This window comes from Schistocerca nitens, chromosome 6 (genome assembly GCF_023898315.1).
Source record: "Schistocerca nitens isolate TAMUIC-IGC-003100 chromosome 6, iqSchNite1.1, whole genome shotgun sequence".
Taxonomy (NCBI): domain Eukaryota; kingdom Metazoa; phylum Arthropoda; class Insecta; order Orthoptera; family Acrididae; genus Schistocerca; species Schistocerca nitens.
The window spans coordinates 367,085,940-367,111,931 of NC_064619.1; the positions used below are offsets into that span (position 1 = coordinate 367,085,940).

Below are 25,992 nucleotides of genomic sequence, written 5' to 3' on the forward strand. Positions count from 1 at the left end.
CCAGTTTTATCCATAAGTTCATTCCAGTGCCGCTCACGAAGTGCCTCATTTTTCAGTTCAACAAAAAGTGGTATAGAATTTTTAAACTGCTTCAGAATAAGATTCAGCTCCTGTCCAACAGGTAATTTCTTGACATTTGGTGGCAATTTGCGGAATTCTTTCATGAATGCCTCAGTTCCATCAAGAAGAACTTGTGGGTTCAAGTTTACCCACAGTGTCTTTGCCCATGCCTCACGAGCAGTCTATTAACATTTAAGATAAAATAATAGCATTACACAGCATTATGTTTATGATAGAAGCTAAAATGCATTTCAGATTTCAGGAAAGATATTTGTGTGGCTATTCATGTAATACAGTAACAGAATTCAGCTAACCTTCAATATGATTTTCCAATGACTTCACAGGGCAGTTCAGAACCAAATAATAATTAATACAGTCATCCATAAATTCATGGTAGCAAAATTCAGTTACAGAAGTATGACAGTGGAATTAGTAGAAAAAGCAGTTCTCAATTTTTTCCCCCAATTAGGTACGGTCATATATTTAGGTGCTGGTTTTAGGGTATTTTCAGTGCATGTTCTGTCTTTGAGTCTTTTCTGAATTTTGAGACATTGCTGGTCCATTAATTTTGTTGATTAGTGATCGTTTGTTGCTAATTATTTGATTAGGTTTACTTGTGATTGATGTGTGTATTGTTCTAGCAACAAATTATGCACTCTGTGTAATATGAATCTGAATGCTGCCTGTTAGTGTCAGTTAGGACGATGTGATACATTGTCTATTGTGATGTCTGTGGCTGTTAATTTTCTATATACAGCAAAATATGGCATTTTCACTCCTGATTGTTAGAAACAGGAAATTTATAGAATGTTTCACGTAATATTCTGCCACAAAATTTGTGTTATTATGTAGGGAGTTGAATTCAGCTAGTAGCTGATCTATTTCATTTGTGGTGGCATTCATCAGTAGTAGGTTGATGACTGCTGACACTGTCAATACCATAACTGAGAAGGAAGGAATTCATCTTTGTGTAAATTGATTTAATTTTTCCCTCTATTAAAGTATTTTTGTGGCAGTGCCTAGTTATCCAGATGGCTACCTGTTTATTACCTGCCACACACTGTATGCCACACAATACCCATGACTCGTGGTAGTTGAATGTACCAACTTTGCAAAAACGATGTCCGTTCATTGTACATTATAAATACTGGGTGAATTTTCAATAGAAGATCCCATGAGCACAAAGTGCTTTCAGATATAGCCACACGGTAAAGCCCACAGCAGCAAGCCACATGCACAACAACAAACATACAATGAGAGACTTAACAGACCTTCTCACTATCCCGTATACTGAAAACAATGGGTGAAATTTAGATTTTGTTACAGCTACTAGGAATATACTCCAGAAGATGAAATTCAATGACCATATACCCAATGAACAAACGGACTTTCAGAGCAGTAACTATTTCAGCAATATTTATGGAGTATTTCATATAACAATGCAAGTGATTAGATCCAACAGTTAGCTCCTCTGATTTCTCAAAAAGTAGAAACATTTCTGCAGGTATCCCCAAAGCAGTAAAAATCAAATTATGAATAATGTGCCTTATAAGCAAGAAGCAAGATCTTATACTTGTTATTATACTCTGTCATAGTACACACCACTCCAGAGGAGACAAATGAACCATTATTTTAAAATGTCTTTCCACGTAGAGAACCCATGTTGGGACTTATAACTGACAGAAAATAGAGATGTGATAAGTCCAATAATTTATATATATTTTACACTAATATAAGGCTTATTATGATGGGAGAAGGTCTGATGTTCTTTAAAAGACATTAGAATTGTGGTAAAAGTTTCCAAACAGCAATAACACTGCAGCTGGAGAAGAAGCCCTGATGCAGAGTTTCCAGAGGTCACAGTCAATAGCAAAGAAAAGGTAACCAAGAAACTACATTAAACTATACACCTTCCAGCAGAATACCACATTTGAGGTGACTGTGCTGGAGAACATCCATTCAACCTGCAAGAGGTTAAGAAATTCAAATTATGTCATGCCACTTGGAAGCACTGAGGTACAAGGCTTAGGGCTGAGTAACTGTGCAAAAATAACATTACAATAACAAACATTTCATTTACGGTTCCCTAGTGCAGGAAGCAGATCAAATTGTTGCTGAAAGTATAACATAAGCTCAAACAGCTAAAAAATGGAACACTCAAGAAGTGTCAGCAACATTTATCAAATCATTTTATGTGAAGAGTTACTACAAAATTGTACCACTGCCCTTATCAACCATATAAATAACTGACTAAAGAGAGATGATGAACATATTAATGCAAGTGCTGAAAGACAAATATTTAGAAGAAATTTATTGCCAATGAGGCAAAAGTAAAAGTAATGACATAACAACTGATACTGCAGAAGCATTAAGATGGTTACAAGTGAGATCGATGGCCCGCCACTTTGATGGACAATGACAAATTGTGGTGGGCGAGCTATGACTCCACAGCTCCTGTCAACCATATAAATAACTGACTAAAGAGAGACAATGAGCACAGTAATACAAGCACTGAAACACAAGCATTTAGAAGAAATGTATTGCCAATAACATACAAGTAGAAGTCATGACATAACTGCTGATACAGCAGATGTATTAGGATAGTTAGATGCGAGATCGATGGTCCTCTGTCTAGATGGACAATGACAAATTGTGGTGGGTGATCTACAACTCCACAACTGCTGGCACTACGATAGCCAACTTCACAATACTGCTGATTAGTGGAGGTGCAGGGCATTCTACATTCCGACACAGAATACTGTGTGGCAGAACCTGTTAAGCTGTATTTACTCCAGGTTTTTTTCTCCTAATTTTCTGCTTCACATGACATATGTGTTGAGGGAAAAGTGGATTGGTTTGTAGTAGAAATTCCTAAGAAAATGCTGGTAACTGTTGTGAAGTGGGGAGTGTTGTTCTAATATGACTGTGATCTTGGTTGTATGCGAGTGTTAAATAGGAACATGGAAGAACATTTGAAAAACTTTAGCAAACAATTAAAATTCAAATTACATGTAACTAACAAAATGACAGAACATACATATACTGATTGGAAAGGAGAGGTAGGACATACCTATATTAACCTGGGAACACAGATAGAATGAACCAATGCTGATTTAAATACTCAAAGGGTCATATTTGAAAATGTTCTTTTGATAAAAATGTCAAATTATACAAACAAGACAATAAGTTAGAACCAAATACTGCCAAATCACATCAGAAAGATGTAGAGATAACAGAGATTTATCAGAACTGCAATCTACTATATTAAGTTTGAAAGAGGAATTAAATTCTGACATAATAACTAATAAAATAATTACAATGATGAGTCATACATAGACACACATACCTATCGGCAACTCAGCATCTCCACTATATGATGAGTAGCAACTTATTTTTTTCATAACATTGTTACATTCCATCCTGGATTTTCCATTGTTTGATAAAATAATCAAGCATATTTTTAAATACCTAACATGATCTCTCACATTCTTCATAAATCAAATATGGCAGTAAGTAATATTTCTAAGTTGTCTAAAGAAAAGCAAAGCATATATAAACGGGGAGAGAAAGGGAATCCTGGCAACAACAGATGTATTACTATTACATTTTTACTGTCTAAAATTGCAGAAATAACCATAAAGTGTAGAATAATAAATTTCATTGAGAAATGTAACATAATAAATAGCTCATATTGTAATCTTACCCTCCCACATATCACCATTAAAGTTCTCAAAGAAGAGCTTTTTACTTATCTTGATTATCTTATTGTTGTTGTCAATGGCTCAAAGTCTTGTCTAGAAGTACTTTCCTGTAGTAGAAAATTATGATATCTTAGGTTCGTGATGACAGAACAACTGTTGAAGAGTTGCCTGTTGTTATGAATATCTTTTCATTTTACCCCATTCTTCTAAATCCCACTGACTTTACAATTTCCACATTCAAGAGACCAATAATTATATTGTTGTTGACTAGTTTACCAAAATATGTGCATTTCCATCAGAGGTATGCTCACCACTACTCACATTCTGCAGTACTCACAATTTCCAAAGAATGTACGAAGAAAATGAGTTTACAAAACAAAACATGAATCATCATTAAAATATATAATTATTTTATAAATTAATCCAGAAATGCATTTAATTATTAGTGTTAGATTGTGCAATTAATAATACGAATTTTAAGTATGCCACAAATTTTGTAATTTCAAATTTTTTTAAAAGAGTAATTTTAACTGTTAGTATATATTGATTGTAACAATTTAGTTTCTTTTTTATACATTTTAGCCTGAAATATAATACATGGTATACAAAATCATATGAATTCTTATAATGAAAAGCTGAGATAATTGTAACCTATGCGAGATTCAAGATTAAAAAAAAAAAAAAAAAGAAGAAGAAGAAGAAGAAGAAGAAGAAGAAGAAATTTATTTTGAAGAATGTAGAAAGGTCTACCTACATGCAATGATCTATCTATGCAGAAATATTTGCAAATGTCTGTGCATTATGCAAATTTGGTATGTGCACACAACACAACTATCAATCTACGGCCTGCAGCAATGTTGTCAACGATTGCTGTGAGGTATACCGAGAATGAGCTGGAGTGTGTCAGCTGTTGGTTCTGCACAGCTAATGAGAGAGCCATGGGCAGATGATATGCTTGGAAGCAAGAAATATTGTAACATTATCATGTCAATACAGAAGCAGAATCCGGTATGTATTCGACAAAAAGTATTCTCAGGTTCCACCGTAACCAAGACCTCAGGTATCACAACATATTCAGAAGAAACAGTGAAATATTTGTGGCAATGAGGATACAAATTTCATAACTGTGGTATTAGGGTGATGGTGATGATTAAAAACAGTGATACCACAGATGATAGGCTTAGTATGCAAAACAGGTAGTGAAGAAAAAAATTAACATAAACTATTTCTTTTTATTTTATTTCTTCTTCTATTATCAAAGTGTAGACAATCAATAAAGGGCCTAAGTTTAAAAGAGATATAAGCTAACATTTTAGATGGGTACTCAATGTCAGTAAAACAGTTTGTAATTTTGGTTAATCTGAATACATTAAAAATGAATTTTTATCATAAAGTCTCTTGAAAAAAGAGGGTCATCCTATATCCAGGGTCCTCTTCAACTCAGGTAAACATGGAAAATTGCAGCACGTTTCTGGGATTGATGGTGGGTAGTTTCATGATATGGGAGGCTCTTGTAGATAAAATATGCTCCAAAATTAGCACAAATATATTTCTCATGAGAAAAAGGCATAAATTGCTGAACAAGACAGTTCATTAAAAAAAATTTATGGTCCAATTTATTCACCAATTTCCTGCTGTATATCTGTATGGTGCAGTGCAGCCAGTATACACATAGGTAGCTTCCTTAAACTGCATAAGAATGTGATTAGGTTCATTGGAAACATCTAAACACGCAGTCCTGCAGAAATTACAAAGAATTACAAATACTGTACATATATGAAGCTGTTACATTCTTAAAAATAAACTGTACTCTTTTGATGAACAATAATATACATAATTACTGTACTAGGTGTAAAGCAAACTACTACATAAATATAAGTAGACTTAAGCTACGTGACCAAACAGTCAGATATATATATTTTATAACAAACTTCCAAGCAGTATAAAGAGCCTAAAATCACTGTCTGCTTTCAAACAAAAATTAAGAAATCAACAGGTCTTCATCTGTTGCTACAGTGTAACAGAGTTCTTAGATGCAAGTAAAATAGTGTAAAGGAGATATTAGAAGCAAATATACAACATTTTTAAACAAGAGATTCATATGCAAACTCCATGTAAATAATATAAGGACAGTGTGCTGGCCAGTGAATATATGCACAACTGTATACATTTTCTTAACTATATCTGATAATACCTTGTTGAGGTATGTGTGAAATCTCTTTTACAAATGCCTGAAAAATTACACATCTATCTTTTTATGTACATATCTTGTGACACATCCCTTTACATCCTTACATATCTATCATCATTACCAAAAGTGATAAATGGATTACAAATAAATAGGTTTAGTCACGAATGATGTAGATGAATGTTTGAGCAAATTAAATATGAATCTAATACAGAATTCAGACACTGTTATGAGATTAGATGTTTTAGAACAGTGTGCAGATTCAGATGAGATAAATGTTTCAGAATGTACTTTCCCAGCACCATAGGAACATTTTAATAAATTAATTGAACAAATGGTTCAAGAAAACCTGGGAAATATAACAATATATTAGTTATTTTCTCTTTTTTTCTCGTTTTAATAAAACTATTCTTTCAGATAGTCATCCAACTATTAATGTGCTATATGTGAAGACTCTTGTATATGAAATGTACAGTCATAATGCATATGTGTTGAGTAATCAGTTTAGTAAATAACTTGTCTTCATAAAATAATATCAGTCTCTTGTCTGTGATACTTCACTTGTTACTTTCTGTGGTGTCACCGCCAGACACCACACTTGCTAGGTGGTAGCTTTAAATCGGCCGCGGTCCATTGGTACATGTCGGACTCGCGTGTCGCCACTGGCAGTGATCGCAGACCGAGCACCACCACACGGCAGGTCTCGAGAGACGTACTAGCACTCGCCCCAGTTGTACGGATGACATTGCTAGCGACTACACGTACGAAGCCTTTCTCTCAATTGCCGAGAGACAGTTAGAATAGCCTTCAGCTAAGTCCATGGCTACGACCTAGCAAGGCACCATTAACCATATCTGGAGAGAGTCTCACTTGTATTATCAAGAGATATGTACCACAAGGAAATTAAAGTTAAGTAAACCTAAGCTCCATTCTTTTCTTTATAGCATTCATAAGTATCCTGTTTCAGACCTCACGCAAGACGGCGTGAGTTGACGCGTGCCCTTTCGGCTACTTCAGTGTGGCGTAGCTAGCTGGTTACGCCACAACACTTTCCTCTTCACTTTTCCTCCTCCTAGCTGCAATGTAAGTTTCTATAGGTGAGAAGAATCACTCATTTTTATTCAAACATTGTGTCATATTCTTTTATTTTGTACCACAAATACCAATGGTATGTTACAGATAGTTTTTACAGTGGAAGTAAGGGTGAGTCTGATAGTATGCAGGCAAATAACCAGACTGGGAAATGCCTGTTTAGCCACCATTATGACTATCTCACTGAGATCACTATGAAGGTAGTATTAATACAGGATCTGCTTCCTACTTAATGTTAATACGTCCAATTTGCTAGTGCAAACAGTATGGGTCCACTTAAGAAATTCAAAGCTAACATGATCATGAAAATAAGAAACCAAACCAATTATTCCCGAAAAATATGATACTTCATGCAAACTGAAGATTTTCTGATCACTGTCAATTTAACTCTCCAGTAGAGTTTAAATACATTGTATATGAAAAATCTATATACAACAGAAAAAAAAACTGTCCACTCACATTAATGTGACCACCTGTCAGAAGCCTGATAACCACCTTTTGCAATGAGGATGACTGTGAGACATACACGAAGACAGCCAATAAGATTCTGGAAGGTACCAAATGGTATGTGGAGTCATGCCAACTCCAGTGCCTTGAACCAGCTGCACTAAGTATCTCAGCTGAGAATCCATGGTGTGAACAGTCTAATCGAGATGGTCCCACAGATCCTTGACTGGACTTAAATTCTGGGAGTTTGGTGACCAGGCCAGTACAGGAAACCCATTCTGGTGCTTTTTGAACAATGCATGTGCAATGTAAGCTGTGTGACAAGCTGCATTGTCCTGCTGGTAGATGAAACAATGCCGAGGAGAAACACACAACATGTAAGGGAGGACATGGTCCCCAAGGACAGAGACATACTTGTGTTCATCCAGTGTGCCTTCCAGAATGGTGTGATCATCCAGAGAATGCCATGAAAACATTCCTGACACTATAATGCTCCCTTCTCCGGCCTTTCAGACATTTCATACCATACTCACCAACTGTCTTCTGTCTGATGGAGCATTAAATATGATTCGCCTGTAAGGGCCACCAAGTGGACACACAGCAGTGGTAATGTCATGCAAATTCCATCCTCTGTAATTGATGAACAGCAGTCAGCATGGGGGCATGTACCAGACACATGGTGTGGAGCTCCACATACAGTAACTTTTTCTGAACAGTCATTGAGGAGACATTTTCGGTAGCCACTAGATACACATTGATGGTAGTTGCTCAACAATTGCTCATCTATTTGCCTGTACACATCTCCATACCCACTATTCACCCACCCTCCACTGCCAGTGCTGCCACCTGCCATCAGTGAGTTGTTATTGCATAATGACACTGAATCCAGGCAATACTAACATTAACATGGCTGGACCATGTAATAATTCCTTGTGTAATCAAACAATGGAAAATCCTGGATGGAATGTAACAATATTATGAGAAGGAAAGTTGCTACTCACCATATAGTGGAGATGCTGAGTCGCAGAAAGGCACAACAAAGAGACTCTCACAATTAAAGCTTTCAGCCATTAAGGCCTTCATCATCATCATCATCAACAACAACAACAACAACAACAACACACACAAACACACACACACACAAAACACAGACGAACAGACGACTGAAGTCTCAGGCAACTTAAGCCACATTGGGAGCAGCAGCACCAGTGCATGATGGGAGTGGCAACTGGATGGAGGTAAGGAGGAGGCTGGGGTGTTGAGGGGGAGGGATGGTGGGGGTGGCAGACAGTGAAGTGCTGCAGGTTAGATAGAGGGCAGGGAGATGTAGCGGAAAAGGAGAGAAATAAAAAAGACTGGGTGTGGTGGTGCGGTGATGGAATGACAGCTGTGTAGTGCTGGAATGGGAACAGGGAAGGGGCTGGATGGGTGAGGACAGTGACTAACAAAGGTTAGTCACCCATCCAGCCCCTTCCCTGGTCCCATTCCAGCACTACACAGCTGTTATTCCACCACCACACCCTGTCTTTTTATTTCTCTCCTTTTCCACTACTCCCCCCCCCCCTCCCACCTCTCCACCCCCCTCTGTCTAAGCTGCAGCTCTTCACTGTCCACCACTCCCATCATACTATACCTCCTCCTCCCCGACCCAGCCTCCTCCGTACCCCTACCCAGTCGTCACTCCCGTCACGCACTGGTGCTGCTGCTCGCAGTGTTGTTACAGTTGCCCGAGAGTGCAGTTATGTGTGCGAGTTGTGTTTGCATGAGTTTGTGTGTGTATATGTGTGTCTATTGTTGGCAAAAGCGTTAATGGCCAAAAGCTATAATTGTGAGAGTCATTTTGTTGTGCCTATCTGCGACTCAGCATCTCCGCTATATGGTGAGTAGTCCCTTGTGTAAAATTTCCAGAACTACTAATGGGTTCACATTGTAATCTGTATTAATAATATGAATCTACTGTGGAACAATGAAACTCATAGGCATTAAGGTGTTCTACAATATATAAAATAGTTAAAATTGAAGTAAAGTTTAATCACAGCCTAATATTCAAGGGTTGGACAAAAATATGATAACACCATGAGAAATGCATGCTTAAACATAAATGCAGATGCTTGCTAAGCCTGCAGGTTGCGCTGCTGTATCCGACCACAAACAGCACCAGCACCTATGCAATGTTCTCAGTATCTTGCAAGTGTCAATCATGGTCATATCACTGTTTGTGTGCTTGTGAGTTCATTATATCAGGGCTCAGTGAATTCAAACATGAGCAAGTTGCTGGTGTTTGTATGATGGGTACTTCCATAGCCAAGGCAGTCCAACTGTTTGGTATTTCAAGGGGCACCATATGGGAGATTTAAACTGCATACAGAATAAGCAGGAAATCATCATCCACTAAGTCACAATGTGGATGAAAATTTGTTAAGCGATCGTGACAGGTGATCATTAAAGAGCATTGTGACAAAAAACAGGAGAATGACAGCTGCAAAAGTCACTTCAGAACTCACCCTCAAACCATGACTGCACCAAAACAATATGAGGTGAGCTCCATAAGTAGGGAGCTGCAAGGAATACTGAAATTCAAAACCACATATTAGTGATGCAAAAGCCTGTAACAGTAAAATGTGACACTGAAACCATAAAACTTGGATTGTAGAGAACTGGAGAACGTCATTTGATTAGATGAGTCTTCTTTCTCGCTGTTTCCAACTTCTGGTCGCGTTTACATACCAAGATTGAAACATGGCAGGGGTTGAGTGATGGTTCAGGCAGCCATATCATGGTATTCCAGAGGCCTCTTGGGTTCTCTTCACTGTCACATTATTGTCACGCGTATGTGACCGTATTTGTTAATCAGGTCCACCTCTGGTACAATGTTGGTTCCCCAATGGCCTGAAAAAGCAGGGTGTCGAGACCAGTTTTGGATCCTTTTGGGATATACCAAGATGACTAGGTCCCTGATCACAAAGTCCAGGGCTGACTTTGTGAGCACAAGTATGAACTGTCATATCGCTCTCAGCCACTACAGTCATTAGACCTCAATTTTATTGAGCCTTTGTGGTCTACCTTGGACAGAAAAGTGTGTGATCATGATCCACATCAGTCACTGTTCACTGGAGTTGTCACTATTTTGAAGAAGAATGGCATAAGATTCCCATGAAAACCATACAGGGCCAGTATTTGTCCGGTCTGAGATGACTGGATGCTGTTTTGAATTTCAATGGTTTTCCTGCTTCATATTAGACATGGGTATGAATTATGTCTACAGTTTTTCCATATTTTTGTCCACACCCTGTATATTCCACTTATTCCTTTGTGTCAAATTTTAAGATCATTTAATATGTTCAAGATTGTGACTTTTATCAATCATGGGGAAATTTTATTTTCATTTCAATGACACTGTTACTACATAAGTGACAATTACTTTCTCTTGGTTTTATAATAATCCTCCTTCTTGACTGATAAATAAATAGTCAAGAAGCATTTTCTAATATGGAATATGTAGCCCGCTCTGGCTGCAATATCGGGGTATTGAGAACAATTTTGGAGTATGTGGGGGTGAATCTGGTGGCATCCATTTTGTGCTATTGACAAAACATCTTTAGCCTCCGGAGTGATGGAGGGGCAGTTTAGTGGAGTTAATGATAACAGGTAACTTTGTTTCATTGTCCAATGCTGTAGGATTTCTTTTGTGGGTGTTATCAACATCACACAGATGGTGGAGGAAGGACGGGCAAGGTAGTTGACTGAAAATATAATTTATAAATGTAATCACAAAAATAGCTTTTATGGTAGGATAATATAATTTTATAAGAAGTAACTTAAGGCAAGGATTGCTACAATGAGATACACATAACTTAACAACAATGGCTAAAATGGCCTAGATGGGTATTCTCAGGATGGAGATGTGAATCAGCAATCAGGTGTTTAAACTGTATGTCCATAAAGTAGGAGTAAATTTGCCTCAAAATACAAAAAAATAGTAATAATAACCAAAATATAAATGTATAGAGGAAGGAAAAATTATTTTCAAACAGAATGATGTGCCCAAATCCGTGCCAGATTAGCCACATAGCAAAAGTTAACCAATGTAACAGGCCCCACACATTAGGGGGTCCTGTGTCCATGTTAAAAAAAATCTTCCAATGGAAACTATAATGAGTGGCATTAGTTTACGTTCACTTCTAAAAGTGAGCACAGGCCACACCATACACTGTGTGTCATAAATCAATAACACTGTATAACTTACAGGGACTTCCCTAATGTTCTCCAAGCTAGGTGTAACAGCCTGATCAATTACCATAGGATTCTAATGAATATCAATAAGAAAGTAATTAACTGATACCATATTTATTTTTATATGTCTACTACTACAGTCAATCAACCCTGCTACATTGTAGGGCCTATTTATTTTTCTTACAATACTTTTAATACGAGCCATCTACAGTGAAGGTTCCTTTCTTGTTGGTGGACTATGGCTGAATACTGTATTGTAGTTTTGCAGTTCCTGCATTTCATTTGTGTCATTTCTTTGCTGGCCACTGTTGTCTACTAGGGTAGAATGCTACTGTTTAACAAAAAATTCCACCAATAGGATGAAAGCTGTATGGAATATTGCAAGGAAGGTAAGTAACAGATTTCCATAATATTAACAGCCTAATGGAGAAGTCAGCTTTGATAACTGAGCCTATAAAATTGTAAATAAAATTAATTCCTACTTTACACAGATAGCTGAACATCTTATACATCAAAATTTACAGAGTACTCCCAGAAATCAATCCAAACGTACTATAAATAATAAGTCTATTTCTCTATAACCTACCAATGAAAAGAGAATACTTGCTATACTAAAAGAACTGAAGCCTAAATTCTCTGTTGGTACTGACAATATCCCTGACTACATCTTGAAGAAATGTGCTCCCCTCATAGCCAGGCCACTTGTCGACATACACTCCTGGAAATGGAAAAAAGAACACATTGACACCGGTGTGTCAGACCCACCGTACTTGCTCCGGACACTGCGAGAGGGCTGTACAAGCAATGATCACACGCACGGCACAGCGGACACACCAGGAACCGCGGTGTTGGCCGTCGAATGGCGCTAGCTGCGCAGCATTTGTGCACCGCCGCCGTCAGTGTCAGCCAGTTTGCCGTGGCATACGGAGCTCCATCGCAGTCTTTAACACTGGTAGCATGCCGCGACAGCATGGACGTGAACCGTATGTGCAGTTGACGGACTTTGAGCGAGGGCGTATAGTGGGCATGCGGGAGGCCGGGTGGACGTACCGCCGAATTGCTCAACACGTGGGGCGTGAGGTCTCCACAGTACATCGATGTTGTCGCCAGTGGTCGGCGGAAGGTGCACGTGCCCATCGACCTGGGACCGGACCGCAGCGACGCACGGATGCACGCCAAGACCGTAGGATCCTACGCAGTGCCGTAGGGGACCGCACCGCCACTTCCCAGCAAATTAGGGACACTGTTGCTCCTGGGGTATCGGCGAGGACCATTCGCAACCGTCTCCATGAAGCTGGGCTATGGTCCCGCACCCCGTTAGGCCGTCTTCCGCTCACGCCCCAACATCGTGCAGCCCGCCTCCAGTGGTGTCGCGACAGGCGTGAATGGAGGGACGAATGGAGACGTGTCGTCTTCAGCGATGAGAGTCGCTTCTGCCTTGGTGCCAATGATGGTCGTATGCGTGTTTGGCGCCGTGCAGGTGAGCGCCACAATCAGGACTGCATACGACCGAGGCACACAGGGCCAACACCCGGCATCATGGTGTGGGGAGCGATCTCCTACACTGGCTGTACACCACTGGTGATCGTCGAGGGGACACTGAATAGTGCACGGTACATCCAAACCGTCATCGAACCCATCGTTCTACCATTCCTAGACCGGCAAGGGAACTTGCTGTTCCAACAGGACAATGCACGTCCGCATGTATCCCGTGCCACCCAACGTGCTCTAGAAGGTGTAAGTCAACTACCCTGGCCAGCAAGATCTCCGGATCTGTCCCCCATTGAGCATGTTTGGGACTGGATGAAGCGTCGTCTCACGCGGTCTGCACGTCCAGCACGAACGCTGGTCCAACTGAGGCGCCAGGTGGAAATGGCATGGCAAGCCGTTCCACAGGACTACATCCAGCATCTCTACGATCGTCTCCATGGGAGAATAGCAGCCTGCATTGCTGCGAAAGGTGGATATACACTGTACTAGTGCCGACATTGTGCATGCTCTGTTGCCTGTGTCTATGTGCCTGTGGTTCTGTCAATGTGATCATGTGATGTATCTGACCCCAGGAATGTGTCAATAAAGTTTCCCCTTCCTGGGACAATGAATTCACGGTGTTCTTATTTCAATTTCCAGGAGTGTATGTAACTGTTCCCCATAAGAATGGGTGCTCCAAGAAAAATTGAAGACACCAAATGTACAACTTTTGTGCAAGAAAGGGATAAAAACAGAAGTAACAAACTATGGCTCTATTTTGCAACTCTCTGGTTTTTCCGACATAATTGAAAAACTCTATTATAAAAGACTAATCAATTTCATAGAAAAAAATTATTACTTCTCAAATACACAACACTGATTCAGAAAATCTAAATCTACTGGGACTGCTATTTTCACATTACTAAATGAAGCCTTAAATGCAATAGACAGCAAAGAGCATATCTCAGCCATATTTCTAGCCCTCTCTTAAGCATTCAATGTCATCAATCACAACATCTTGCTTAGGAAACTTGAGTCTGTAGATAATAGGGGCTTAGCCTCTGAATGGATCAAATCATATCTCAAAAACAGAAAGTAAGTAGTTGAACTTGCTATCCAAGGAGGGAACAAGATAAAGTCCTACTACTCAGAAAAGCAGAGCATTAAGTACGATGCAATAGACAGCAAAGAGCATATCTCAGCCATATTTCTAGCCCTCTCTTAAGCATTCAATGTCATCAATCACAACATCTTGCTTAGGAAACTTGAGTCTGTAGATAATAGGGGCTTAGCCTCTGAATGGATCAAATCATATCTCAAAAACAGAAAGCAAGTAGTTGAACTTGCTATCCAAGGAGGGAACAAGATAAAGTCCTACTACTCAGAAAAGCAGAGCATTAAGTACGGTGTACCACAACACTCCATTCTAGGACCAATTCTGTTTCTACTCTTTGTAAATGACTTGCAGCTGACCAGACCACACCATAATTACCAAAAATTTGCAGATAACACAAATGTGATAGTAAAAGGAAGGGGCAGAGAAGAATTACTGCACGAGATTAAAAAGTTTATCACCCATATTACAGATTGGTTTTCTGGAAACAGTTTAGTAATGAACACAGAAAAACAGTAACAATGCACTTACACACAGTGCAAAATAAATGCTCACTCACACCAGACAAAGAGTTGTTTACCAGAACCCTTGAAAATGTAAGCTCTACAAGATTTCTTGGAATATGGTTCCAAGAGAATCTAAGATGGATCCAACATGCAAACTACATTACAAATAAATTGAATACTATTTGTTATACTTTCAAAATTCTGTCTGGTTGTGTGATGAAGCAAGCTGGGATAATTTTTAATTTCCCTCTTGTTTTGCCATCTGCCTCCTTTAAATTCGTTTTTTCAATTTCAACTAATTACCATTAACATATGTGAATATAATCTGCATTTTCATAAAAGAGAAAGACTGGCCCTTAGTTTTAAAGAATATAACACCAGATCTAATTTTGTGCTTAGTTTTAGGTATGTAATTGATTTTCTAATTTATTTCGACTATTCCTAGTTAGTATCTTCTGTCGCAGGGTGAAATTGTTTCTTAAATTCTATTGTTGATGTGTAAACAAATATAAACTCTGTACTAATCATAAACATTTGTAGGAACAACTAATAGTTTTCTTAAAGTATTCATTTGGCTCTATTTGAAAACAGTCAGCAGCTAATTAATTCCAAAGTAATTTCTAGTTTTCATCAAAAGTATTGTTTGCATAATGACATATGTTAATTGAATGGTTTAAACAAATAATTTAGCCTAACTCTTGCAGTAGAAGAAACTGTTAAAAAGATGCAATTTTTCAGTGTAGTCAGTTAATCGAATGAGTTAAGTTATAATTGTAATTTCTGTAAATTTAACTTTAAACAATGTGTAGTTTCAGTAGCTATTATTGTGATGATATATAAGGGCCCAATTTCTGGTCACGAGATAGTCAGTCCACAGCTGAGTTTCAGACAAGGAACCTGTGCTTCAAATTAACTGTGGAATAAGTGTTAAGCAATTAGGTCATGTGTAAAAACAATGACAGTGGCTGTTTCCATATGTATCTTTCTGTTCTTCAAGAACTGTGAACTTTGTGGTTATGTTTTTACTGTTTAAAACTATTAATGAGGTTTATTGAAAGTTATAACAATAGTGCACTGACCACATACATGTGTATGGGGTGGGGGGTGGGATTGTGAAAAGTGAAAGTAAAAGGCAGTGAAATGCATTTGTGCATCTGTCGAGTATATTATTTACAGTAGTCAGTGTACAAATTACAAACCCTATTTTTCAACCAATGTAGCAACGCTGTACGTCAACACCGATGGCAACAAATAAAATAAATAAAAAAAGGTGGAACCGCTACAGTTGCAAATTGAAAGAGACACTAAAAAATGTATACTTCACCCAGGCAGAATCTTTACTGTGATGTGGCAAAGCTTTTGGGGAAATGCAACTGCCAGCAAAATTTGTTTTATATGCCAAAAGAGAATTGTAAGAGCCTTAGAAAATGCTGCTGCAAGAAGCTCATGCAAGCTCCTATTTAAGAAACTTCATATCCTTAAACCACCATCTGTATATATCTTACGAGTAATAACATTTGTTACAAAAGGCTTAGAAAATAGCAACAGTGTTGTATTGACTAACCAGAGGATCCAACTGTATAACACAAAGAGAAAGCAGGATATACATGTTCAAAATGCATACGCAACACTAAAACAAAATGGACCACTGCAAACAGGAAACAGTTAAAATAGGCTACCTAATAACCTTAAAACAATAAAAGACACTTCAAAATTTAAAACTTCTGTCCTTAAATATTTATTGCAAAAGTGTTGTTATAGTATAGATGAACATCTGTACTTTGTATGTAAACCCGAACAGCTTAATACAGAAGTGTGTCACCTTTACTGTTTTACTTTAATAATGGTTTTTTAATTGTATAAGGTACTACTGAATTTCCATGTTATTTGCTTATATGTTTCTTTCCCTTAATAACATGAACTTATTTAGAAATAATGTTTAACTCTGAATTTTCCACAACATATTAACCTATACACCTTTTAGTTTGTTGGCATTACACATGTATTATATGAACATTTGTGTCATTATAATATCACTGTCATAATAATTTTAACCATGTATCATCTCATCTCCATTTTTGACTTGCCCTGAATCATCATCATGTGCTTCTCTGCACACAATCTATGATCTACAGGATAGATAAAATTACAATTACAACAAAAGGAGAAGATATTAAGAATCAGAAATACATATTTATCTAGTGGTTGCGAAGTTTGCTGACAGGAAAATGAGAAGATGAAAACAAGTGAAGGTGGCAGCTTATGTGAAGTCTGCAATAAATTACTAAAACAGAGGGAAACAAGTGTGAGTTGAGGACTATGGCGTGGGAACTTCTTTCACAGTGATTGTGTTGACTTTAGCACAGTGAAGTTTACTTGGTAAATACTCAAAAGAATGAATGAAGTTCTGTTGTGGTGCTTTTGAAGACTGGTTACATATCGAACTTGTGGAAGTTGCATCTGTGGCAAAATAACAGTCTGTAAGTGGAACCAGCCATGTTAGTGTGAAAAAGTGAAGGTAGGTCACAATATTGAAATCATTAACAAGCACAAAAGTTATGACCTAAAAGACAATTCATGAAATCAACTTGAAATCAACCTTCTAAACCATGTGGGGCTGAACTACTGGAAACAGAAAACAGCACTTGTGATGCAAATGATATTGTCATCACATCTGATAAAAATCATGTAGCAGAAAAAGTGGAGAGCACGAAAAATCATTGTATTAACTGTTAAAACTGACTCCACTAAATGTTATAATGCAAATCAAGAGCCAATTATTGAATCTATAACACATAGCTCTGGCACAAATATTTCGAATTCGAATCAGAGTGTATCCAAGCTCTCTGCATTCCTTAAAAAGCAAACTGAGTGTGGACATGAAAGCAACATTACAACCAGAATAGGCAAGTCAGAACAAGCAAATAATAATAAAGAGTCTGCAACATATGAAGCAATACAGAATAATGTCTCTACTAACAAAACAAAAACTGGACATGAAAAGAACATTGATTAGATTTAGATTAGATTTACTTTCATTGCAATTGACCTGTAGTAAGGAGTTCCTCCGGGATGTAGGATATGTCAGAAAAACAATAATACATGACAGATATTTACAACTGAAACAAATAAGCTAATTTACCTTCGACAGGTCCCAAGTGGAATGATCGGCACACACACACACACACACACACACACAAAAAGAAATCTGTTGGTTCTACTGAGAAATTCATCAATGGAGTAGAAGGAGTTGGCCACCAATAAATCCTTTAGGCTTCTCTTAAACTGAATTTCATTGGTTGTTAAGCTTTTTATGGCTGCTAGCAAGTTATTGAAAAAGTATGTTCCTGAATAGTGCACACCTTTTTGTACAACAGTAAGTGACTTTAAATCCTTGTGAAGATTATTCTTATTTCTAGAACTGATTCCATGAATTGAGCTGTTGGTTTGAAAAGGTGATATATTTTTAATGACAAATTTCATTAAGGAATAAATATATTGGGAAGCAGTAGTTAGTATTCCTAGTTCCCTAAACAGGCTTCTGCAGAATGTTCTTGAGTTCACACAACATATAACTCTTACTGCATGTTTTTGTGCCCGGAAAACTTTAGCTTGGCTTGATGAATTACCCCAAAAAATAATCCCATATGACATTATGGAATGAAAGAAAGCATCCCCTATGTCCGGCACAATTTGCATTTCAAATAGAGATTTGTTAAGACACTTCAGCAGTACTGTGGTGTGATCCTCCAAGTTGAATTTATTAGCAAGCTGTAATCCCAAGAATTTAACACTGTCCACTTCTTCTATCTGCTTGTCATTATATGCTAGGCATATACTTGTGGGACACCCCTTACAAGTTCTGAACTGCATGTAGTGTGTTTTTTCAAAGTTTAGTGACAAAGAATTGGCTAGGAACCAGTGACTAATGTCCACAAATATTTTACTAGCCAATCTTTCTAAGATTACACTTGATTTGCTGTTTATTGCAATACTTGTATCATCGGCAAACAAAACGAATTTGGCATCTGGTAATGTTACTGATGAAAGGTCATTGATATACACAAGAAAAAGTAAGGGCCCTAAAATGGAACACATGTAATTAGTTCCCAGTCGTATGATGCCTGATAGCTTATTACATGTCTCTTTCCTAATAACACCCTTTGTTTCCTGCCAGAGATATAAGATTTGAACCATTTTGCAGCATTTCATGTTACACAATAATATTCTAATTTACTTAAAAGGATATTGTGATTTACACAGTCAAATTCCTTTGACTGATCACAAAATATACCAGTTGCCTGCAATTTTTTGTCTAATGAATTAAGCACATTTTCACTGTAAGTGCAGGTAGCCTTCTCAATATCAGAATCCTTTAGAAATCCAAACTGAGACTCTGACAGTATGTTATTTGAGGTAACATGGTTATAAAGCCGATTCTACATTACTTTTTCAAAAGTTTTGAGAATGCTGGCAAAAGTGGAATTGGACGGAAATTTGATGCTATTTCTTTATCTCCCTTCTTAAACAGTGGCTTAACTTCAGCATATTTCAACCATTCAGGAAATATTCCACTGATAAACGACTGGTTACACAGATAGGTTAATATGTTACATAACTCAAAATCACATTCTTTCATTAACCTTGTTGGTATTTCATCATACCCACTTTATGTTTTTGATTTTAAAGATTTTATGATGGACATTATTTCTGCTGGGGTTTTGTGCCGGGGTAGCTATGATAGGACTACATAACAAATCAGAACATCTAAACAATAATAAAGAGCCCATAGTTCATGAAGCTTCACAGAATTGATGTGTGAATGATATTTCTTTACTCAATTCAGGAACTGTTGCCACTAATGATCCAAACACTCTTTACAACTCCATGAGTCTTTCAAAAGAGAAACCTTTACTCAACAAGAATACAGACTAGCATGAAGTACATTATAGGAAAAGAACTGTTCATTGTAGAGATAAAAAAGTGTCATTAACTACAACAAAACAACAAACCAATAACATGCATGAAGTGACTCAGAATGCATCTGTACAACCAAAACCTTGTATAAAACTGCACTTCAGAAACATGTACAGGAGAAGAGACCAATACCCCAAGCAGTTGCTATAGTATCACTCAGAAATTCAAGTGCCAGAGACAGTAAAAAATTTAATAATAGGCACTGGTGACGAGCAAGGAATTCTATATGGAGAGAAAATGGCGTGATTCCATTAAGGAAAAGTGGAAAATGGCTCAACAACTGAAAATGTAATCAAATTTCTGTAGAAAATGTTTCCAGGATATAAAAAATTTCAGGTAGAAACTAGGAACTAAGGGTGTAAACAACATACAGAAAGCACATTAGTGATGACAGTGATCCACTTGAAGTTACAGTGTTAATATGCAGTGTTTAAGAACCAAGGTGGACCTTTTATCATTCTTTGTAGAAGAAGAGAAACCACATGTTCGATGCATCAGTGTGAACTGGTTGGCTGAAGTAGACGGTGAGTATTAAAGATCTATTGAGTATTTGTTTATGGTAAATGCATGGTATCAAGCTACTACAATTCATGCTGGCTACCCAGAGTCCACCTCTCTGCTCATCCCTACCAGTCCCCACATACCTACCTTCTACATGCTTCCTAAACTACCTGAACCAATCACCCAGGATGCCCCATTGTGACCAGTTAATGTGCCCCCACTGAGAGAATCTCTGCTCTCATAGACCAACGCCTTCAACCTATTACCCAGAGCCTACCATCCTGTATAAAAGATACTAACCGTTTCCTCCACCGACTCTCCACAGTTTCTGTCCCTTTGCCACTCTGTGCCCTGCTCATCACTATAGATGCCAACTTCCTTTACACTAACATCCTTAATGCCCATGGCCTCAATGCTACTGAACACTACCTTTCCCAACATCTGACAGATTCCAAACCAACAACTTCCTTCCCAGTCTCTATGACCAACTATATCCTCATCCACTATTACTTCTCCTTTGTAGGCATTACCTACAAACAAATCCGGGATACAGCTATGGGCGCCCGTTTGGCACTATCCTATGTCAATCTATTCAAGAGCCATCTAGAGGAATCCTTCCTAAACACCCAGAATCCCAAACCCCTCACCTGGTTCACATTCATTGATGACGTCTTTGCAATTTGGATCGAGGGTGAGGATACCCTATCCACATTCCTCCAAAACCTCAACAACTTCTCCCCCATTTGCTTCACCTGGTCTTACCCAACCTAACAAGCCACCCTCCTAGATGTTGACCTCCACCTCAAAGGTGGCTACATCAGTATCTCTGTCCATATCAAACCTACTAACCACCAGTAATACCTCCACTTTGACAGCTGCCACCCACTCCCTATCAAGAAGTCACTTCTATACAGCCTAACCACTCATCGTCATTGCATCTGCAGTGATGAGCAGTCCCTCTCGAAATATAATGAGAGTCTTACTGAAGCCTTCACAAACTGTAGTTATTCTCCCAATCTTGTACAAAAACAAATCTCCCATGCCTTATCCTTCCCGTCTCCCACCACCACACAAAGTCCGACCTCTTACCACAGAGCAGCATTCTCCTCATAACTCAGGAGCACTCAGGACTGGAGAACCTGAATTACATTCTCCATCAGGGTTTTGACTACCTCTCACCATGCCCTGAAATGAGGAATGTCCTGTCTACTATCCTTCCCACCCCCTTTGTCATCTAATTTTGACAAAGGCCTCACAGGCTGAAAGCTTTATTTGTAACAGTCTTTTCGTTGTGCCTATGAGGAACTCTGCATCTCTGATATATGGTGAGTAGCAACTTTCCTTTTCACAATATTGTTACATTACATCCTAGATTTTCCATTGTTTGATTGTACAAATGCAATGTACTTGTTTTATCAGAAAGTGAATACATGTATTACAAATAAGAAGAGTCTGAATCATTCAGCAATAGCTGGTTTCTGAAGTAACTGCTCAGGTTGATATCACAACAGAAGAAAAGGAGTCTGAAGCCAAGATATCTGGGACACTGTACTACTGCAACTACTTCCAAGTGCAAAAACCTACAGTTTATAATCTATGGCAACCATAAAATACACACATGTGGACAGTTTGCAGAAGCATGATACATTGAAGCCATTGACTTCATGAACTCCATTGTCATCATCCTCAGGAACTCCCTGTTTGTTCTACTGGTCCTGTGTTACCACCAGTGTGAGTGATTATAAACTGTAAATAATAGAGGGAAACATTCCAGGCAGGAAAAATATATCCAAAAACAAAGATAATGTGACTTACCATACGAAAGCGCTAGCAGGTTGATAGACACACAAACAAACACAATCATACACACAAAATTCTAGCTTTTGCAACCAACGGTTGCTTCATCAGGAAAGAGGGAAGGAGAGGGAAAGACGAAAGGATGTGGGTTTTAAGGGAGAGGGTAAGGAGTCATTCCAATCCTGGGAGTGGAAAGACTTACCTTAGGGGGAAAAAAGGACAGGTATACACTCGCACACACACGTCTGCTTGTGTCTGTGTATGTGTGGTTGGATATGGGTGTGCGTGCGAGTGTATACCTGTCCTTTTTTCCCCCTAAGGTAAGTCTTTCCGCTCCCGGGATTGGAATGACTCCTTACCCTCTCCCTTAAAACCCACATCCTTTCGTCTTTCCCTCTCCTTCCCTCTTTCCTGATGAAGCAACCGTTGGTTGCAAAAGCTAGAATTTTGTGTGTATGATTGTGTTTGTTTGTGTGTCTATCGACCTGCCAGCACTTTCGTATGGTAAGTCACATCATCTTTGATTATAAACTGTGTTCTACCTACATGAAGTAGGACAGAAAAAGTGCTCACAAAATTAAAGAAGTGTGTGGAAACAGAACACTTAAATACAAAACCCAAAAAGATACAAAATTAAAATTTATAAAAATATGCCTACACTATTACTGTTGTATAGAAGTGAGAGTTGGCTAAATAAAAAGAACAATGGCAGCAAAATACAGGTAGCAGACATGACATTCTTGAAGAGAAAGAAAGGGTGCATAAGATTTAATAAAGAGTTTAAAAAAGATAGTGGTGTTTGAAAAGATTTGAATGTGTACTATTAATAAAGAAATAAATGAATATGGGTCTGTGGAGGTGGAGGGGGGGGGGGGGCGGGGGGACAACATGTGAATAAAATGAGATATGAAAGACCACCTACAAACATCCTTGAACTACATCCCAAAATGATGAAAAGACATAGATCAACCATGTAAATGAAAGAAATACATTTTATGAAGGCAGAACAGGCATACTCCTTACCCCTGCACACAAGTAGACGATGAAAGAAAGTCTCGAAGCATGATTGCTGCAAACACTGCTGATTGTATAAGTTGACTACAAGTAAAACAGGGGATAAACATAACCATGCCAAACATAGCCAAACAAACAATGGAATAGTCTTACAACAAGTTCATAGTGAACAGCTGAATCTTTAGTTTCTGAAAAACTCATACTGTACAACTCTAGAGAAATGGAGTGTATTAAACATGACCACAAGAAGACATCTATGGGCATACAACATATAAAACTTTGTGTGTCTAGTTCTTAAGCACCCAGATAGGTATCAGTATGAGGTGGCACCAGCACATCCATAACTTAAGCATAGAGCTCAAAGTATTGCCTACTTTCCACTTTTCTCATTGTGCTGACATCAGACTCCATTACTAGTGTAATCTGCACCCTTTTTGCTCAATACTGTAGTGTGACATAAAATTCTGAGGAAGTGCATTACAGTCAAAAAATTATATAACCCACAGAAGCCAAATGTAAGAATATTGTGTAAAACTTATAACTGGACATCTTACTTCAGGAGCTTTAAGTCTGTAGACATACGTGACAATACATTAACTCAGTAAAGGCATTTTCAATTATTAAGAGGAGTGAAATTAGGATGAAGTCGCAATTCACATTTGTAATATTATACGAAAAAGTAATTTCAGTGTCAACATTGCACCCATCTCTATGGTACTGAAAGAGGTTTCACTTTACAGTGTCAAAGTCTTTAATAGGTTATCAAAAATCAGGCAGGAAATTAGAAACTCCCATATATTAAAAAATAAAGTGAATCGTAGCCTTATTCGATATTCCTGCTTTATCAAAAATACAATAAAATGAGTACCTTATTAGGTCCGCCCCCTACAATTAATCAGAACATTTGGGATTCATAGGTTTAAATTATGTTAAACACATTCATATTAAATAGATTTTAACTTTTCTGATACATAGACAGCTGATTTGTTCTCTGGAATCAATAATGTAATGTAAATAGGCAGTAATAAGTATTAGGTAAAAACAACACTGAGTAGCTTAAGAAGAAAAACTTGTTGCTTTTTACAAAGTATTTACTTCTCTACTAAAAACATGTAGAAGTGTTTTGAAATAATTCCCATGATTAACCTGTGATTAGATTTGTACTTGCACTTGGTTGCTAGTATATCTCCAAAACTACTCTGAGTTGATGTAAACTTGAGCACAGAGCTCACAGTATTGCCTACTTTGCACTTTCTCATTATGATAGATAGATAGATAGTTAGTTAGTTAGTTAGTTAGTTTGTCCATCCATTCATTCATCCAATCAATCCATCCATCCATCCATCCATCCATACTCACAATGTCAGTTCCCATTTAAGGCACAAGTGACCTAACCCACCAGTTGGGGTGCCAAGCTGATAGTGACGTCGAAAGCCCGTAAATGTGAATTTTCTGCACATGATGAACCACAATTAGTAGCAACAACTTGGGGCATCAAGGTGAGAGGTGTGCCAGGGGTGTCCAAGCACAAAATTTGTACATCGTCCACATAGCAATCAGTAACAAGAACTGACAGGGGTGAAAGTCTATGAGGAAAAAAGGGGGGAGGAGGGCACCAAACGATAAGTTGCTTGTGTGGCAAATGTTCTGAAACTGGCCCTGCACACTGTGTTCCAAAAATTCCAAAATAAATAAGAGAGGGCAGTAGAATAGTTAAATTATTATCAGCATTAATAATTATAAGAACTATATATCTGGAAATAAGCAGTTACCTTGAAAAGAAAAATAGCATTTACAACTACTCAACTGTTATTTTTATCTACTACTTCAAATGCAGCATTTATATAACTTTACACAGAACACTATCAACAATCAAAATACCAATAAAGTTATCTCCTGGTTACTGTCTGCTAGCAGCCTTTTAGAAGCTTTGCACCAAAATGTCTGTCTGACTCCAATTCAAGGATTCATTTTCTATAAAGAAAATATTTTACTTCTAGTAATGTGATTTTGTGGTCTCATAAACTGACATACAGCTTTAAGAGAGATGTGCTGACTACATGCCCCTCCATATTTGTATCCAGTGATGTCTGTGGGCTGAGGATGACATGGCGGCCAGTTGGTACCATTCGGCCATCATTTTTTTAAAAAGTGATTATGAATTTTAGAGTTAATCCTAAATTTTGCCTTATTCTTAACCAAAAATAGTGTTAGTAAATTTATATGCATGTACGTTTTAAGAATTGCAACATTTATTATGATGCTTCTGCAATTCTATCTGTAAGTCACCACAATGAGAGACTTTTCGAAGTGCATGGCCAGTAGAACTGAGCTTCCCAGCTACCTTTTTCACATATTTTTGGTAGCTCAATTTGCTGTCCATTTTACATGTGGAGTTTCACTTAGCTTGTACCCACCGACCTGTGTTTCTGGTACCTGTAAGCCATTTTCATTTATTTGCAATTGTATAATATTAGCTTTTGTAAGATTAAAAGTTAATGTATTTGCTGTGAACCTGTGGTAAACCTGTTCCATTATTCTCCTGGTGGCATCTAGTATGGATTTGTTTGGGCCCTTTGCAGCATACCTGTATATCTGCAAACATAACAGTTCTTGAAATGCCCTAGTGTTTCATTTATGTAGACCACGAATAGTAGTACGACAAGTACTGAACCTTGTGGAACTTCATATTGTAATGTTTCCACACTACGAATTTACTTTTATTCCTGTGCTGTTATTTGTTTATGTGATACTTCGATTTCTGTTGTTGAGATGCGATTCCTGCTATGCCATTAATGACATTAACATTTTTATGTTACTTCAATTGTAAATGTAACTGTAAAGAAAAACTGTTGAATAATCCTCATTCTTCTTCTTTTGAAGCTTCTCCTT

At 37.9% G+C, this 25,992-nt stretch overlaps 1 protein-coding gene across 1 annotated transcript in view; it reads right to left on the bottom strand.

Annotated features, from left to right (window-relative positions):
- The window catches only part of LOC126263364 (dynein axonemal heavy chain 10), a 1,742,213-nt gene that overhangs the window by 1,012,498 nt on the left and 703,723 nt on the right, over positions 1–25,992 (bottom strand). The window contains exon 26 of the mRNA XM_049960456.1: positions 2–242. Within this exon, the coding sequence (XP_049816413.1) occupies positions 2–242 (241 nt within the window). The remainder of the gene's footprint in view (position 1; positions 243–25,992) is intronic.